General features: G+C 38.6%; 1 protein-coding gene across 2 annotated transcripts in view; it reads left to right on the top strand.

Annotated features, from left to right (window-relative positions):
• The window catches only part of LOC106958232 (ephrin type-B receptor 1), a 122,992-nt gene that overhangs the window by 42,935 nt on the left and 62,685 nt on the right, over positions 1 to 17,372 (top strand). For both annotated transcript variants that reach the window (XM_015050021.1, XM_015050020.1), the window contains exon 3: positions 12,355 to 12,510. In XM_015050021.1, coding sequence (XP_014905507.1) covers positions 12,355 to 12,510 — 156 coding nt within the window. The remainder of the gene's footprint in view (positions 1 to 12,354; positions 12,511 to 17,372) is intronic.

Here is a 17,372-nt window from a genome sequence, read left to right as displayed (position 1 = left end):
CAAATGTGGATAGCACTGTATTTATTTAGAGCTAGTTATTTGTTTGTTACTTGGGTCAGAAGACTTAGCAGTTGAAACACAGGCTCTGAAGACTAAAAATGTTGTTGAGCAAAGCAATAGCCAAAGCACCAAAACAGTGAGAGTGAGCGTCTTCAGTTAACTACTATAGATTAATTGATCTAGCCATAAAGTAAATGAGCTAGATCCATTTAAAAAGGGGGACAAGTGCTGAGACAGAGAAAGCTAATGGTCTTTCCCAAATTCAAATGATAGTAAAGAAAAAGCTATTGCTTTTTGCAACATAGGCTTTATTCGCTGCATTTGAAAAAAAACATTAACCACAGAGAATGGCATGGCATAGAAACAAATTTATTGCTCACCAGCAATTAATTGCATATATATATCTTGTTTACAAATAAAAAGTACTTTTTTCTGCTTCAGCTTCAGTTGACTTTAGTGAAGTTGAAGTGATTAAATCAAAACAGCAATTGTTGTGTGAATAAATAGAATAAAATCTGTCTTGATAAGACCATACCCACTGACTGATTTCACCATTCATCAAGCCTTCCTTGCCCCTTCTTGCTCTGTTAGTTGGTGGTGGGCAATGAGCCTGGCAGCCCCCTGTTAGGTTCTGATTACAGTGTAGATTGTAGTGCAAGCACATGTTACTGCCTGCTGAGAGCCGATATGTTTTGAAGGGTGGTTTTCTCTACTACCTTGCCAGCCAGGGATAGATTGGCACAGTGGAAGCTCCTAGAATACAAATACCTCCTCATCTTCGCTGTCTCCCCCTGTCCTGCTCTGGCCTCTATTCTGTCTGAATTATATACTCGGTGCTTTTGCTTATAAATTCATAAACACACCTGAGCCAGTGTGCCAGGCAGATCAGCTAACAGCCAATGAAATACTTAGATGTGAAGAGTCAATGCGGAGCTAAAATATTCTATAGCTCTCTTGATCGGTATTACGCTCAATTTATGCAGACACATGCACTTGCATACATATACTTGAAGACACACAGCTCATAAAGGCGCTATCAATAAGCCCGTTTTCCCAGCCGGCTGGTCTGTCATTGGCCGGCTGTTCAGAGGAAAAGTGTGGGCCAAAAAAAAAAAAAAAAATTTGTGTGAGGGCAACCATAGAAATAGACTGCCCAGGGGTGTGTGCTGTCTACTAAATTGTTCGCTGGTTTGTTAAGGCTCACACAGTCTAATTTGAAGAGAATGTGTCTTATTTAACAGTCACAGGCTCTGTTGTTGGCAGTTAAATAGCTTTATATATTTAATATATATAATATATATAATATATGTAGTACATGTAGTACATGTACTACAACATGTTGTAGTACATGTACTACAGCATGTACTATGTTGTAGTACATATTTCAGTATGTACTACAACTTGAAATAACAGAGGCCTTTTTTTTGTTGTTGTTGGAGTGAGGATTTCTACCTTTTGTTTTCAGCTCTTTTCTGCTGCTCCGCCCTCTGTTGAAACCGGTCAGACATAGTTGTATTTTTCCAAACATGTTGATAATAACATGGCACTGTACAGATAAACTATTGTCTTCCAATACTTTTAAGACTTCAGTGTCCTAAACAAAAGTCAAGGCTGAAGTCAACACCCTATAAATGTTGAGTTCCTAGTCTTAAGGACCTTTTTCCACTAAACTGAGTCCAGTTCTAAGTTGGTGCTAGTGCTTACTAAGCATCAATTTGATGTGCTTACATCAAGTGAAAACAAAGAACCATTTTCATCAGAAGCTTAGCGCAGCCTCATGTGGAACAGCAACCACTAAAAAGGTTGTAAGCACCATGTTTAAAACTCCAGAGTTTAGCTCAGTTTTTACTGGTCAGCATAAAAACATTTAAAATGTCTTCGATGAGAAGACATTTTGGATCGGCGTCAGAATAACCGTTGACTGTCTCTTATTGTCGGACAGTTTATTTTTAAATCAACCACAGAGCGTACATATGTAAATATACTCACAGCTGATTATTTTTCACCTAATCCATAAGCATTATTTCCAACCCCATTCTATCAACAGGTGTTTTTTTTTTTTTATATAAATCTTGCTCTAAATATTGTGTTTATCTCCAATTTCCAGCGCTGCTGGTGTGGATGAAGGATTAGCTGAGCAGTATTGTGTGGCATTTACAGGGACCACTGGTTGTTTAAAAATGAAGGAGAGGGTATTATGGCATCTATTCGCAGGTATAAGTAGGGGGTAAGTATTTTCTTTTTTTCTCCCATGTCAAAATTGTCTCCGTGCACTAAATGAATAATAAATGAACAATAAATGAATAATAATTTGGCTCGGATGGTAGAAAGGCAAACCGTCTCTTTTACAGAACTTTTCAAGAACTCTTTCTAGCACCAGCCCTGGTTAAGAACTTGGGATCTTTTTGGTGGAAAATTGTATAATTAGATAACATTTCCATATTCCCAAGCGAGGTCATCTATTGTTCTTGGACGTTTTTTGCAGCATCAGAGTTATCAGCTGTATCAGCTGGTTCGGAGAGAACGTCTATGCGAGGAAGGAGAAAGGAGAAGGTGTACCAAACATGTGTGTACGAGTGTGCGCCTGTGCGTGTGGGTGGGTGATTGTACGTGCGAGAGTGTCTTATCTTAAAAGAGTAGCTTTGACAGGGTCAGAATGGACGGATGATTAATGATCAGGGGGAGTGTAAGGTGGGTGGAACTTCTATGGTGTTGCCACTCTTAACAAAACCACAAGAGCACAAGAGACCCTGCTCTGTTTTGACCAATCCTTTATTCTTCAGAACATCACTCTGGTCGTCGTATATGCCTTACATTTTCTCTGTTGAGATTGGAATGTGCCGAGTAGGGCATAGCGGAACCTGACAATGACCAGCTTTACTGAGTGATGTCACTACAAACTCTGAATTCCTTCTAATACAAAAAAAATATATAAAAAATCTGCCTTTTTTGTAAGCCATTAAGCAATGGAGTCCCAATGCTTTTCACTGCGATATTTGATCTTCATTGACCTGAGATGGCAATGTATGAGATACATGCAAAACCATTCTAAATTCAGTTTCTCTAGATGAATAAATCATAAACCTTAAAGGCATTTTACCCCGACCTTCAGGGTCCTGCAGGCGTTCTCTGAAGGTTCTGACAAGTTTTTATTTCAACATATGCCTCAGTTTCAAATAATTGTATTGTTCATTTCAATGACCTTGTGGAGAAATACAATACATGCGTTTAAAAAAGCAGCTCATTATGTGGATTGAGCAAGGAAAATGAACAATGAGAAGCTGGGCAGAATACTAATGGTCTGCAGGTCCTTTTGTTTTTAGATGCTGGTTATCCCCTTTTGTTCTTTTCTTCATTGATATTTTTAGATTTACCTGAAAAAAAAAAAAAAAAATCACCAGAATGTATTTTTAGCGGTCAGTCCCACCAGACGCAGATGCAAGTGTGTTGTCTTTCTGACTGACTGATGAATAAAACTGAAATAAGGGTCAACTGGGGTCCCGACTCAGTCATAGTGTTGGCTGCTTGAGTGTTTGTCACCGAGTGGATGTATTCATGATTCTAAAGTCTCTCAAGCACTGTGATCCAGGCCTTGTGTGCATGACAACTGAGGTTAAGAGCGTCCTTGGGGAGGTCAAGAGTTGTACTGCCACTGGCAATAACTCAAATTTTGTGCCCCTCGATCAGCTACCTATACCCCTTCCCTATGAAACATTTGGCAGAAATATGTGATATGTCAAACAGTACGAAAAGCTTAAATGATGCGTTTAACTTTAGTGGTAGCAGTCGACATTTGATTGCAATAAAATTGTCCGTTGTTACAAATTAGCATGTGAATTTGTGCATGAATGGGTGAATGGGCTCTCTGGACTTGATAAAGCATTATACAAGCACAGACCATTTACCATTTACAAATATCCAAGCTACAACATAATGGGACATACTTTAGTACCTCTCCAAAGCATTTGCTGCAAATTTTTTGATTGAATTTCTTTGTTTGCTGCCAAAAAATTATATTTGTTAGAAATCTCATAAATAACCGACAGCATGAGGCAACAGAAAAGCCTGGAGAGGACTTTGCAAGCTATAACTCTTAAAAGGTTTAGTTTCTAAGCTCATATTTGGACTGACCTTCTGCAGTGACTTGCTTCCACTTTTCAATTTTATCTTGCACACAGCAGGGGATGCTTGCTTGACATTCTGATAAAATTCTTAACCTACCAATTTTAATTAATGCTACATCTTAAACTGTGACTTCAAAACATGTGCACTTCACATGACACACATGACACAGTGGCAGAGTCCCTACATGTGCTTGATGCATTACCTGCAGTGTGCATTGCATTATAAACACAGCGGAGATATTGATCATTTGCTCTCCAGAGCTTGCAGATCATTTATTTTAAAGGCTAAATGCAGTGATGAGTCAGTGCAATGATGCACTACTTTGTAAAAGCAGAACTTTCAAATCATTATTTGATATTTAATGGTGCAATGTGGATGTATCAAACTCCACTCATACATTCCGTGCCACTCGGTGGATATGAGGCATGTGACGTCAGCCCTCTGATTTCTGTAGTTCCAAATCTAGAACTAGGTTATGTCCATATTGGTTTTACTGGCTGTATTTTTACGCCACATTTGTAAAAGAGGAGAAAGCAAAAATGTTTACAGTTGTTCCATACTCTTTCCGTTTAATAGTGGTCACAGTTGCTGCTGTACTCCAAATACTTGGATTAGTGATTAAAACCTTTACTACAAGCAGTTTATACAAATACTTCTACTTTATAAACATTTACCTTTTCATTAGATGTATAAGTGCACAGCTTTTAATGTTTTATATGCTGGTGTGCAATGAAGATCTGCTGTCTGCCATGTCTTCTTTTGGTCAGACTAGCTTTGACATCATTGTGCGACTGTTGGGGAACCGGTGGAGATTCACTGATGCGGTGTCTCTGTCAGTTGTACAGTGTGCCAGACAGAAGGATAGATAGAGAGAAAGACAGCCAAACGAAGCAGATTCAAACCTGTCAATCAGGATCAAAGTGAGACTCGGAGGAAAGGTGGGGGAAGGATTAGTTCTGAAACATGTCAAGGCAGAGAAGAAGAATAAAATCCTGTTGGGGCTGCCTTAGAGGAGTAAAAGTTTTGCTCCTACATGCATCCAGTTCAGTTGCAGGTTATCCTCCCATTGGGGAGACTAATTACTTGCTGAGCAAATGTTCAGTCCCCTGTTGTCCATAAAACCTAACTCATTTGATGTTTGATGGATCTTTTTGCTTTGGCACAGAAACTCCTGGTCTCCTCTAATCTGAATGTGCACAAATCAAGGGAGAAGAATTTGGGCTTAGTTCCCAATTCAGTGAAGCATAGCGTAATGATAGGTTCTGCCAACCTTTAAAACAAGATTATTTTAGGGGTTTGCAAACATGAATAACACTGTCTACCTTTCTCTCCTTGTCCATGCCTGTCTTTCTTTCTTTCTTTCTTTCTTTTTTTTTTTTTTTCCACGCAGTGGCAGATCAGTAAGCAGTTAATTAATGAGTTTAATGTTTGGATCCATGTGCATATTATGTTTCAATTAGAGAAGAAGCTTCGGCTCCAAGGTAGGATTTATAATCTACCCAAACATTAATCTTCTGCTGTCTCTAAAATGTTTGCACAAACATATGTGTGTGCTGCCTGTTTGCTTTTGCCTGGCTGTCACTCATCTCCCTTCCTGTTATGCTGATCACAGCGTCCCTACTTTCTGAAGGATAGGCCTTAAATTATCTCCGGTTCTGTTGAACACAAAGTAATCAAATGCTGGAAAATGTGATGCACTCTCGTTTAATGGGGGTCAACAGTGACAAAATTTGCTGCTCTGTAAATCACCATTCCTTGCCGTCACTGCCGTTGTAGTACTGCTGTTGTTTTCTCTGGACTTTAGGATGTGTATGTTTAGTCGAGTATGTGTACATGAGCAGGAGAGTGTGTACATTCTTTTTTCCTTATACGGAGTTTGCTTTGAAGCTCATTTGCAGCACTGCTAGCTCAGAGAGCTGATTCAGCACAGGCTCTTCTGCCTTTCTCTTCACTTTTACCCATTTATGAGTGTCCAGGGAAGCTGCAGTTTGAATGTAAACACACAACCGGAGGGCAGAACCTAATGTACACATTCTGCTCACACTCCATTAAGCACACAGTGAACAACTCACAGGGATCTGTTAACCACAAGAGCCAATTCAGCACATGTGAATGTTTCTTGGTGCATTCTGTGAGATGACCATCTGCATATGGTAGTGGATCAGAAATGATAACACATAAGTTTCCTCCACTGCCTGTGCTGGAAAGTAATTTTTGATCTGTGCTTTTATTGTCTTGTAACGTTGGATAGTGTCAGAACTTATTGCCTTATAAAATGTCCCTGCAGCTGGGTTGCGCTTCCACATATGGGAAGGGAGCACTTTTACAGAGTCCCAGTATGCTTGTAGTACGAGGAGCCTTATCTTATCACATGTAAAATCCGGTAAAAGTCAACAGAGTTTGCGAACCTCCTCTCCCACATGAAACGGGAGCCCCGCTCACACTTACAGACACAGTTTTGCTTTTACGTTGCACTTACAAGCCCTATCTAGACATAACATTTCTCTCCATAAGGGGGTCTGTTCCCTGATCTGGTTTTTATGACCATTGTAGTCAGGTCATGCAATTCGGTTTGTATCTCTTTCATGTACTTTTTGATCTTGAGATATTCGCCCCTTCTATCTTAGTGTCAGACAAACCAGAAACTGTTTAAAAATCAATTTTTATTTCTTCAAGCTATATGTTTGAAAAAATCTCTGGAGGAATCGCGTGTCAAATGTATACATTGTATTTAACAATAAGACGTCTTATGCCAGAAGCTTTCAGATACAGACCTCTGAGCCCAGATTTAAATCTTTTTGATCATAAGCATTGTGCATACTGAGTAGTATTCTTCCTAGCATCTAAATGTGATAAAAGTTGTCCTTCAAAGTAAAGTACTAGGGCCAGTTGTTTTGCTATTGCTATTTTTTTATTATTTATTTTTTTGCTATTGCTAATGTGGGTCAGAATGATAAAGATTTGTTTCTCTATCTCAGTGATTATTGCACAGTCTCCCTGGTGTTTGATTGTCTGCTAGCTGGATTTAACACTAATCAGTTACACTTGTTCCAACTGAAATTGGTAGTAGAGACTCAAAAATAAATAAATAAATAAGGTCGAGTTATTGTTATACAAAAAAAAAAAAAAAAATGTCCGCACTTCTTGCTCCTGTTTTGTCCACACAGGATGCCCCAGCTGCTTTATCTTGCAATAGATCTTTTGGTATTTTAGTTAATCACAACTTTCCTTTTAAGTTCCACATTGAACAACTCTAAAAACTGAGATTTTTTTTATGGCAGTAAATCATGTTTTTCACTTAGTGGGAAAAAGGTATCTTGTTGCACAATGAGCCTACTGCCTACTAACAGTGTTGTGTAACCAGGCAGTAAATAAGTCAGACATGCCATTGAATTTTAAACCTTTTAGGTTACAGCTTTTTACCGTCCACAGGTGTGTTGTTGCATTGGTATGTTTTCCTTTGGAAATCACTAACTGACTGACTTATGTAGCTTTCATATTTTTTTTTCCAACTTTATCACTAATACTGTCACTATGTCATGAAAGTATAGTATGAGACAGATAATCTGTGAAAATGTCGACCTCTTAGCACTGTCAATCATGCTTGTGTATGTGCTGCTCACACCCGTTCCCTTGCTCTATGCTATGCTACAGCTTCTCCCACGAATGCCCAAGCTAATTTGCTTGCCCAATGAAGACAGTGGATAAAAAAGGTTTGCCTTTAGCAGTGCATACACAGGCATGATTGACAGTGTTCCTTGTGGCTCTTTGACCAAGAGTGATGCATTTCTGGAGTTTGCTCTGTTGCTATTGCAAAATCTCTGCTTTTTACTTGCGAATTTTGTATCTGTCTCATACCATGCTGTTACACCATAGTGACAGTTTTAACAAATTTCTAAAATTATATTTATTGTTTAATAAAAGTCATATCTTTAAGTACATTTCTATTTGTTTCTTAAACAATTTCTTTTTTTTTTAAATAAAATTTTTCTCAGAGTTGATTACATTTAGTGTTTCTTCAGTTTGTATAGTTTTGGGGGAAAAAATTACAATGTTCCATCAAATTGGAACAAACTACCAAAGGATGACAACAGAGTAAGCCTCACATTACCTGATTTTCCATACTTTTTTTGTTAGAGTTTTCTGTTTTTATTTGATCTTTCAGTGATTTTATGTTGGCTCTCACAATACTATATTGTATGGAAATCAAGTTCCCAGGTGTCAATGAACTCTATCTGTTTAAATAACGCTAATAAATGTAGTTGTGTAACTTTTTTTTTTTTTTAACAGTGTTGTGTAACTAGACAGTAAGTCAGTCAGTTAGCCTCTGGTGTGCCCGTCGGGCACAGCAAAGCAGATTGAAAAGTGTCCTCTAGAGAGATAGCCTTTTCAGTTATGTTTGCATGCTATTCTATGTTTGCATGCCTTTTCTCTGTTTCAGCAGGATTTCTTTCTGTATCTCTATCAGTAAAAGCCAGGGAGGGTTTTTCAATCGTTTGAGAAAGGGATTCATAAGACCAGGTATCAGCCTTTATATGAGGTAGACCAGAACCTTTAAGCTTAAACAGCCCATTATAACATTTAAATTAAGCAGAACAGATTTTAATTACAACACGCAAAAGAACTGGATAATGAATTAAAAAGATTCCCTCACATTAAATGCTGTTTCCCTCTATTTGACCAGTCAGTGTAGAGGAAATGGACCAGCTCCTTTTCATTGTGACCATTAAAAGCTCTTCATATCAAGCTAAAAGGCTCTTACTCATAGACAATGTAATCATTTTGTTGCAAGCAAATTCAGTACTTATTTATTAAGTCTTAGCTTTTAGTGCCTGAAACACTTACCGCGGGGTAGTACCTTACTCTGTCCTTGTCGGTAAATCTCAAAACTTTTTTCTCTTGTTTTCTTATCGCGGGTGCGTTCATATTTCTCTGACTAATTCTCCCTTTTACTGCCTAAGTGCTATAAAAAGGAATAAAAAATGTTTTTACGCAGTATGAGCATACCCTACATCTACAGTCAAGCTGTTGCAATCAATCAGCCTTGTCCCATTAAATTTATAACCCTTCCCCCCTTAAGAGTGCAGCTACACCACAGCTTCCACCCCCAGCAGTAAGCTTGCTAAAATACCAGACATTTATCATAGTTATTATAGTCATTAAACCCTTCCACACTGCACAGAATCTCCTCAGCTTTGTATCCTTTTGAGGCGCAAGAGTAAATGGATTAGGTTATTGCCTTCACTTAGGGGCACCGATATCAGCCACAATAATCTTTGTCCTCCACCACAGCCTTTAAAATGTAGGACTCCGACACCTCGCTGCAACTCTGACAAATTGGTGCCACTGAGACTGCTGAAGTATTCTCACTCTTTGTGGTATTAAAGGTAATGCTATCACTCTAACTGAATGTTTGAAGTCTTGGTTAAACCGCAGAGTGAATTTTCGCACAGCTGTCGCCAAGAATGTATGAACTGTATCCAAAATTTGACTGCTGCTTGGCCATGTATGTTCCTGTGTGGGAGTGCCACTGGACAAGGTGATTAAAAAAAAAAAAAAACACGGTTTCCCTCCATGCATCAGTTTTTAAAAAATGTTTCTTAATATATTCAGAATGAAAAATGCTTGTGTGTATGGGGGATTTCAGTTTTTTAACATAACACATTTGGGTTAGGGCTAAACAAATAGAGTATATGTCAAACACTATTTGACATATACCCTTTGAATTCTTGCATGGCGAATCAAATCAGTTGTGATCTGGAGTTCTTAAATGTAGCAAGCGAGGGCTTTTAAAGTGATTACTCATGTAAGTTAAGTATTTTGTGAAATAAGTTCTTGCATAGCTTAGAGTAGAGATGCACTGATCGATGTTTTGTAGCCAACTTCTACAAATCTTTGACCAAATTTTGTTGATTCTCATATTCCTTTGAGAACTATGATCAGAAGTCTTGAATCATAAACCTGGGTGATCTGGAAGCTTGATACAAGGACAACAAGTCGACAATGTATTTTGGTGCTAAGCCATTCAGTCATTTATATACAATTCCTGTAGTAAGGACTTTCGAACTGGAGCATTGTGCTCTGATTTCCTAGTTTTGATGAGAACGCGAGCAGCAGTGTTCTCAACCAGCTGTGGTTGACCGATTGACATGTTAGGCTGACTTATAAAGACAGTGTTGCAGTAATTAATGCAACTAAAGAGGAACACATGGGTGAGTTTCTCCAACTCTTACTGGGACATAGACCTTTAATCCTAGAAATGTTCATTTGGTGATTAAAGGCCAACTTTGTAATTGTCTCTATATTTGTTTTAAGGTTTAGGCCTGAGTCCATCACTAGACCCAGATTTTGGGCCTCACCAGTAGCTTCCAGCTGTAATAACTGAAGCCGACTCCTGATGATTACTCTTTTGGTCTAAAGATCACGTCAGTTTTTGGGGGAGTTTTTTTTTCTGATCAGCTGGAGAGCGTTGTGGCACATCCACATGCTGATTTGTTCTAAGCATCGGTTTTAGTGCTTGGAAGGGTTTGTAGTCACCTGGGACATTACAATGTAGAGCTTGTCATGATTTGTATGGTTGTGGTGGTGAGGATGAACGCTGAGACCCAGATGATGATGATGAATTTAATGATGAAGCTCAAACAGTCCAATACAGGCGGCACGGCAGAGAGAATAGCACACAGCTAATTACCGGTAGCACTGATACACAGGAGACTGAAAACATGAGCTGATGGTTAACCAGTTCTACTGTGACGACGGACAGACTGACGCTGACAAAGACGACAGTAGACGAGGACTCGACAAGAGACAGAGACAACAGGTGGACTTAAATGCACACAGGTAACTAGACACACCTGGGAAGCAATCAACGGGGAAGACAGAGACTCAGGACAGAAACTGAACACAGAAAAACTTTAAAATAAATACACAGAAACACGGATCATGACAGAGCTGTGTATCATCTGCGTAGTTACGGTTGCTAATCTTATTGTCAGATGTTCATTTAATATATTTTGATTTTAAATAGCTACTTACAGATTTTGTGGATCCTCTTTCAATATTTCTGAAAACAAAATGCACTGATTATTTGTCTCACAGCAACAGCCTCCATAGCAAAGAGTGTTGTGGTCAGCGTGGTTCAGTAAGATTTGTGGTTAGTGCATTTACTAACATTTTGAAAGATTTGATTTTTTGTTTTCCTTACTTGTTAAGCCTTATCCGGATTTACAACTGAGTCTCCTCTCTGCTGTGCACTTTGGCAGCAAAATAGAGATATTCCTGATTCTCCTGATCAAAATGTTATGTGACTCCCCCCACATTGTGAATCCCAGAAATGCACAGATAAATATGTGTGGGATATGAGACTGCTTGATCAAGCCAGTGATAAAAATGATGGATTTTGGTCACTGTAGTTCTCAACTTTCAAAATGAATCATTTTCCATCCGTTGTTTTCTCCCTTTGTCTGTCTTGACTTACGTTCAAACTGCAACTTGAGCCAAAGAACTTGACTTAAGTGGTTTCAGAATTAAGTACACGTTTTGTTTATATGCAAAGCCATAAACAATAAATGTTGACAACATATGTGTACGGATATAGCTAGTATCTTGAGCACATGTAGTCTGTCTTGGTGAATAGGTTGCTCATGAATTTCCTGTTTGATCTTTGAAGTTCGAATCCACAATTGCTCCGGTGTCCAGTAAAAATACGTTCAGTTCTAATGGATGGCAGTGCAAAGGTGATGTGCACAAAGTTGTCACTCAACAGTCTAAATGCCCTCATTGACTATAATGGCTGCATATTTATAGTGGAGTTCATTCCATGGTGGAGCAGAGTGGAGACACAAGCAGTGTAAAATTGGGGTAAATGTTCTGATTTCAGTTTCTCAGCATAACATTAAAAAAAAAAAAAATGACAATGTACAAACCTGACATTTACAGTAAAAAAAATATAACAATGTCCAACACAAAATACCTAATAATTGTAAATCTAATGTTCAACATAAAACCCCCTACCTGTCAAATCTCTACCGCATAATTCCTTACATCACGGCGTTTATTATTGAGAAACTAAATAGATCCAGCAGGAGTACATTTCAGCTTGGATTGTTATTAATTTCACACTGTCTTCTTTGTTTGCCCCATTCTGTTAGTGTTTGGGTGATTCATTTTTCCCCTTCGTTTGTTTTCTGACATTACATTTTTGTTTTGTTGTTTTTTTTCTTGTCACAGCATGCCCACCGGGTACTTTCAAATCAACCCAGGGTCCAAGCCTTTGTCTGCAGTGCCCTCCCAACAGCCGATCCACAGCTGAGGCTGCCACTATCTGTGTTTGCCGCAATGGCTACTACCGTGGCGACGGTGATCAACCGGATGAACCCTGCACCAGTGAGTATGGCATACAGGATGTTGCATGTTTTGCTCGTTCACTTTGACACAAGGATAATAACTTGATATGCTTCTGTTTTGAAAGGTTAGGTTTGACAATGATATATAAAAAAAAAAAAATAAAAAAAAAGCTGGCGAGCTACAATCTTACTATCGTCAAGCCTGCACATGCTCCTGCATTTAAATTAGTTTGTATCTAAGTCCCAGACCGGCTTTCCAGTATGGCTGTAATAATCACATAAGGGGAGGTTTGCATTGCTGACATCTCCATCACTGTGCCAATGAGCTTTTTCTGTTTCCCTGCAGTTGTCTTTTTTTTCTTCCTCTCCCATTTTTTTTTTCTGTTGTTCTTTATTGTTTGTCTGTTATCATCCCCTGAAGTCCTAATTACTCAGGCAGATGCTGTGAAGCTTCAACACTGTCCTGCCGTTATCCGCTGGAGATCCAATAAGGCCTTACACAGCATTGTGCTTATCTTAATATGATGTAAAAGCAATATGCTAAGCTTTCCTGCTGTCCCTGTTGACACAGAGTTACACAGGAGAAGACCTCCAAAAAGTTTGCTTACTTTCCTTTTTTCATTTACTGACACTGGGGAGTATATATAAATTGTTTTTTTTCTCATTTGTAGAGCAGACCTTGTGGCATTAGCTGGCTGGTTATCTGTTAATTAATTCCTGATTTATTAACAAAGATTTGGCTAATTGGCTTCAAGAATGGGCTCAGGGTCATATTATTTTTTCCAAAGGGTTGGGCAGATACATAGTCTTTACAGCTACTAAGCATATTTTGTAGTTACAGTTTTGCTTTGTATGTGTCCATAAATTCACCAATTGTCTTAAAGCTGCAGAGATATCACAGTGCAGCATGACGGGATCTGTTGCCATCAACACCTTTTGGTTTTGGATGTTGCAGCGGGAAGATATTTATCTTTCATCTTGTGTTTTCTGTGCTCTCCAACAGACTGCACGCTTTTGTGGCAAATTTGCAAATTTTCTATCATCTATAGCATCTGCCTCTACCTCGAGGCCTTGCATTTTTCCCTAAGCAATTTCCACAAGGGCTCCCCACAGTCTATCTGGAACAAATCCCCATGGCCTAAGCAGCCTGTTTCTTTTTTTTTTTTTTTTTTCTGATTTCAATCATTCAGACGTTATCCCCTCCCTTGGTTTTATTCTTCTCTCTTTAACTGTATTCTTTCCCCTCATTCCTCACTCAACAGGGAAACAATCTGCATATTTAAGTATTCCACATACTAGATATCATTTGATCTGTTGTTATGGTTCTTCAAGACTGAGCAGGTCTTGTCTTATGTTTAATTTCTGTTGTTTTACTTTTTTTTTTTTTTTTTTTTGCAGATATGGGACATTCATTTCTGTTATTTTAGATCAACAGCATTTTTTTTTTTTGCTTGAAACTCTCATTGATGTGGACTCTTGCTGTTAATTATGACCTTTGACCCTAGCTGAGGAAAGTGAGACCTGCTGACTTTTAAATGTTGTCTTTTGTGAACTCCTGGATGACCTGTCGAAGCGTTCTTGTAATGATGATGGTAGGAACAGGTCCTCACGAATACTTTTTTTTATGTTTTCTCCATTTATGGAAAAGGGCTCACTGCAAAGAGTTACAAGGGATTTTGTAACCATTGCCAGAGTGATACATGCCAAAGATTATGTTTATCATCTGTGTTTTAGTTGGTGGCATAGTGTTCTACTTTTAGAGATGTTTTTACTTTATGTTGTCAGACAGTTTTTCCATTTACGTAATTCTAGGTCTGGTGGTAAACCTTTGTGTGACTACTGACATTGAAATACGTTTATTTATTGTTTTATTTATTGATTTTATATATTTTTTTTATATAATGGCATGCTGGTTAGGATAGATTTCCCCCCTTAATAAATTAAATAGTCATTTCAATACCGTTTCAGGATGTTTTTTTTTTTTTTTCTTCTAATTTCTTGATTTTAAAAATATACAGGTGTAGCAAAAAACCCTGAAGTTCCCAGCGAAATCACAGCTTCCTTTGAAGGGTTCAGCTTACTATAACAGCTGAGCCTGATTTGCTGTGGGTGCCTTGCAGCACAGCAGGGGGGCCAGTGAGATCATCCTAGTAAGAATCTCTTTAATACTGTGGGTCCTGATAAGAGCGCTGCCAGAGTAGCTTAAATCAGACCAGTATATAGGAGCAGAAGCTGTAGCTTAAGTGCTTCTCACCAGCATCTGAAGCCCGGGTCCCTGTATGCTCCAAATCAGCTTGATTAGCTTGCTGATAGATTGCCCAATCCCTGGCTCTCGCAGCAGGGGGCCTCATGGTGTATCCTCCCACCTACACCAGCTTCTTCCTTCAGGATTCTGAATATACCAGATCTGGGCTCCATTTCAAACTCCCCAATGCATCCCCTACCCCTCCTTTCTGCCTTTTCTCTGTCTTGCACTGTTTTCAATCTTTGCCTTAGGGTAGGCACACCACAAGTGTTCCGTCTCACAGCAGGGAGCCAAACATTCTTAGTCAGGCTACCTAGCAAAGTAAGTACTTTTGGGACAGAACTTTGCATTCTTCTTTGCGTCTTCCTGGTCGCTTCTCTGAATTTTAAGCCCCCAGGTGACCGACACTGCTTCTGGTTTCTTATGAGTCTCGGTGAGAGGAAAGAATTGTTTTGTTCATATGAGCGCAGTGAGGAAAGGTCAGCCAGTTCTAGCATGCTGAGCAATGGGGATTCTCTCAATATGTGAGTCAGGAGAGTCGATTGATAGGCTCGGTAGTAACTGAGGGGACTCATGCTGTTAAACCTCTGCTCATTGGTCCATAGCAGATAGCTGTGCAGGAGAATCACGATGTGAGCAGTACTGGAAAAGAGAAAGTGACCAAAATGTGGGAAGAAAAGGAAAATATTCCTTCAATGTTCAATGTGTATAAACGAGCCACCTGTTATCAAGTAGCATTGAATGCATAGACATTTTGAAAAAAAAGAAAAAAAAAAAAGCGACCAGGTTTTTTTTTTTTCATGTGCAAAATTCATCATAAAAAGTCCCAGTGAAAGATAAATAGATTCTAGTGTGTTTACATATTTGAAACCAGTTTGTGAAGGACATGTAATAAATCTGTGATCAAAGTGATCGCCAATAAATCTTGTGACAACATCTAAGAAAGACTTACGGAACAAAACAAAAAAAAAGTCAATCACAAGGAGTATCAGAAATGTATTGCTGCATCTGTGTGCTTATAAATAAAGATATAGGGTATCTTGACCCACTTTAGACAGTAAATATGAAATATTTAGTGGTCTGTAATATTTGATAGATACTGAAACAGAAAGTCCTGACAACAGAACATGGAAGTAGTTGAGGGATATAGTTTGGACATTAGGGGAAATATTTTTTCACTGACACTGCAAGTTTTGGGGTTTCTAAAGTGTGTGATGGATGATACAAAGGACACTCTGCACATAGACTGAACAGCTCCCAGGGGAGTTGGTAAAGTACTTCCTGTCACTCCAACACCCCATTGTGCCATTTTTTCACTCCACAAACAATGCATCTTGTAGCATCCAAGTGCCTGATTATGTTCCATTTGACCTGCGGCTTGAGCACTATCTGTCCCTCTCAGCCAGACCATAATAATCACACTATGTAGGTCATGCCCCTTATTTTGCTGAATTTGCAGCCGTACCTTAACAGTTTTTCTCACCATTATTTTTTTCTTTCTTTGCCCAAGCTTTGTGTCTACAACATTTGACTGTGCGGCAATTACTTATTATATCTATGTTAAATCACCTATTTATTTACAGTGAACTACACCGGTGAAATTAAGTTGATAGTCAACTCCACTGAAAAGTCACTCTAAAGCGGTTCACTAAAAATGATATCACAATTTTTTTGGTCTTAGCGCAACGTTCAGGAAGAATGCCGGGAGATTAACCTGTCAAACCGTCAGTCTCCAAAACCACACAAAAAGCCGTCATAAAAGCGTACTTCCTGTCAGTGCTACCTTGTCGGACCGCTCACAGCGTAAAAACTTGTGGAATCTAAATGACCTCTTCTCTTAAGTCTGCGGGAAGGTTAAGATTTGATTTTTTTTTTCTTTTACATCTTATAGTATTTTTTTTATATATCTTATTATAAAAAATAATAAAAACAATATTGTACATCTTATTTCTATGTAGTATTTTTTGTATCTTATTTTATAATGAAATTATCCCTCAGTGCAGGTGAATGTCCCAGTTGGCAGATCACACCTGAGTATGGATGTTTTATTACCCAAAATGTAACAATATCTTTGAAAAGGAAAGCTGTTTACATGCAATGTCTGTGCCACGTTTCTTCTTTATGCCATCCACCACACAGATGTCTTAAATGTAAGCAAACATGCAAAGACTCTGTTCTCTAAGTCTGATTAGAATCATGATTTGTTTTACACTTAAATGTACATAAAGTTACAGATGAATAAATTATGCTTTGTTTGAAAGATGAGACATTAGAATTGACAGAATTTTAAATTACACTAATGTCAGGTTAGTCTTTTTCTGTTGGAAAAGCTTGAATTATCCCAGATAAACTAGTGAATGAAAAACTCAGGTGTGTTTTCCATTCATGTCCTGAGCAGTACCGAACAGGCACGTTGTTAAGTTTGTGTTTTGTGTGGTATTTGAGAGTAAAGAGCTACTGCTGTTGCGGCCTGAGCGACCATGAATCTCAGCTAAGCAAATTTCTTCACTGCCTTTTCAGCAGATTTCACCTCGTTTTGAATCACACTGCAATTGCAGGAGGCTGAATAAGACCTCTTTTATCCACCCTGATATTAAGCCACCACTCAACCCAAACAATAGTTGTATTATTTCTTGATTTCTCCCTGAATATAGTTT

The sequence above is a fragment of the Poecilia latipinna genome, unplaced genomic scaffold (genome assembly GCF_001443285.1).
Source record: "Poecilia latipinna isolate Pla-1442-1.1 unplaced genomic scaffold, P_latipinna-1.0 Scaffold971, whole genome shotgun sequence".
In the NCBI taxonomy this organism is placed as follows: Eukaryota; Metazoa; Chordata; class Actinopteri; order Cyprinodontiformes; family Poeciliidae; genus Poecilia; species Poecilia latipinna.
This window is presented reverse-complemented; position numbering and strand designations above follow the sequence as displayed.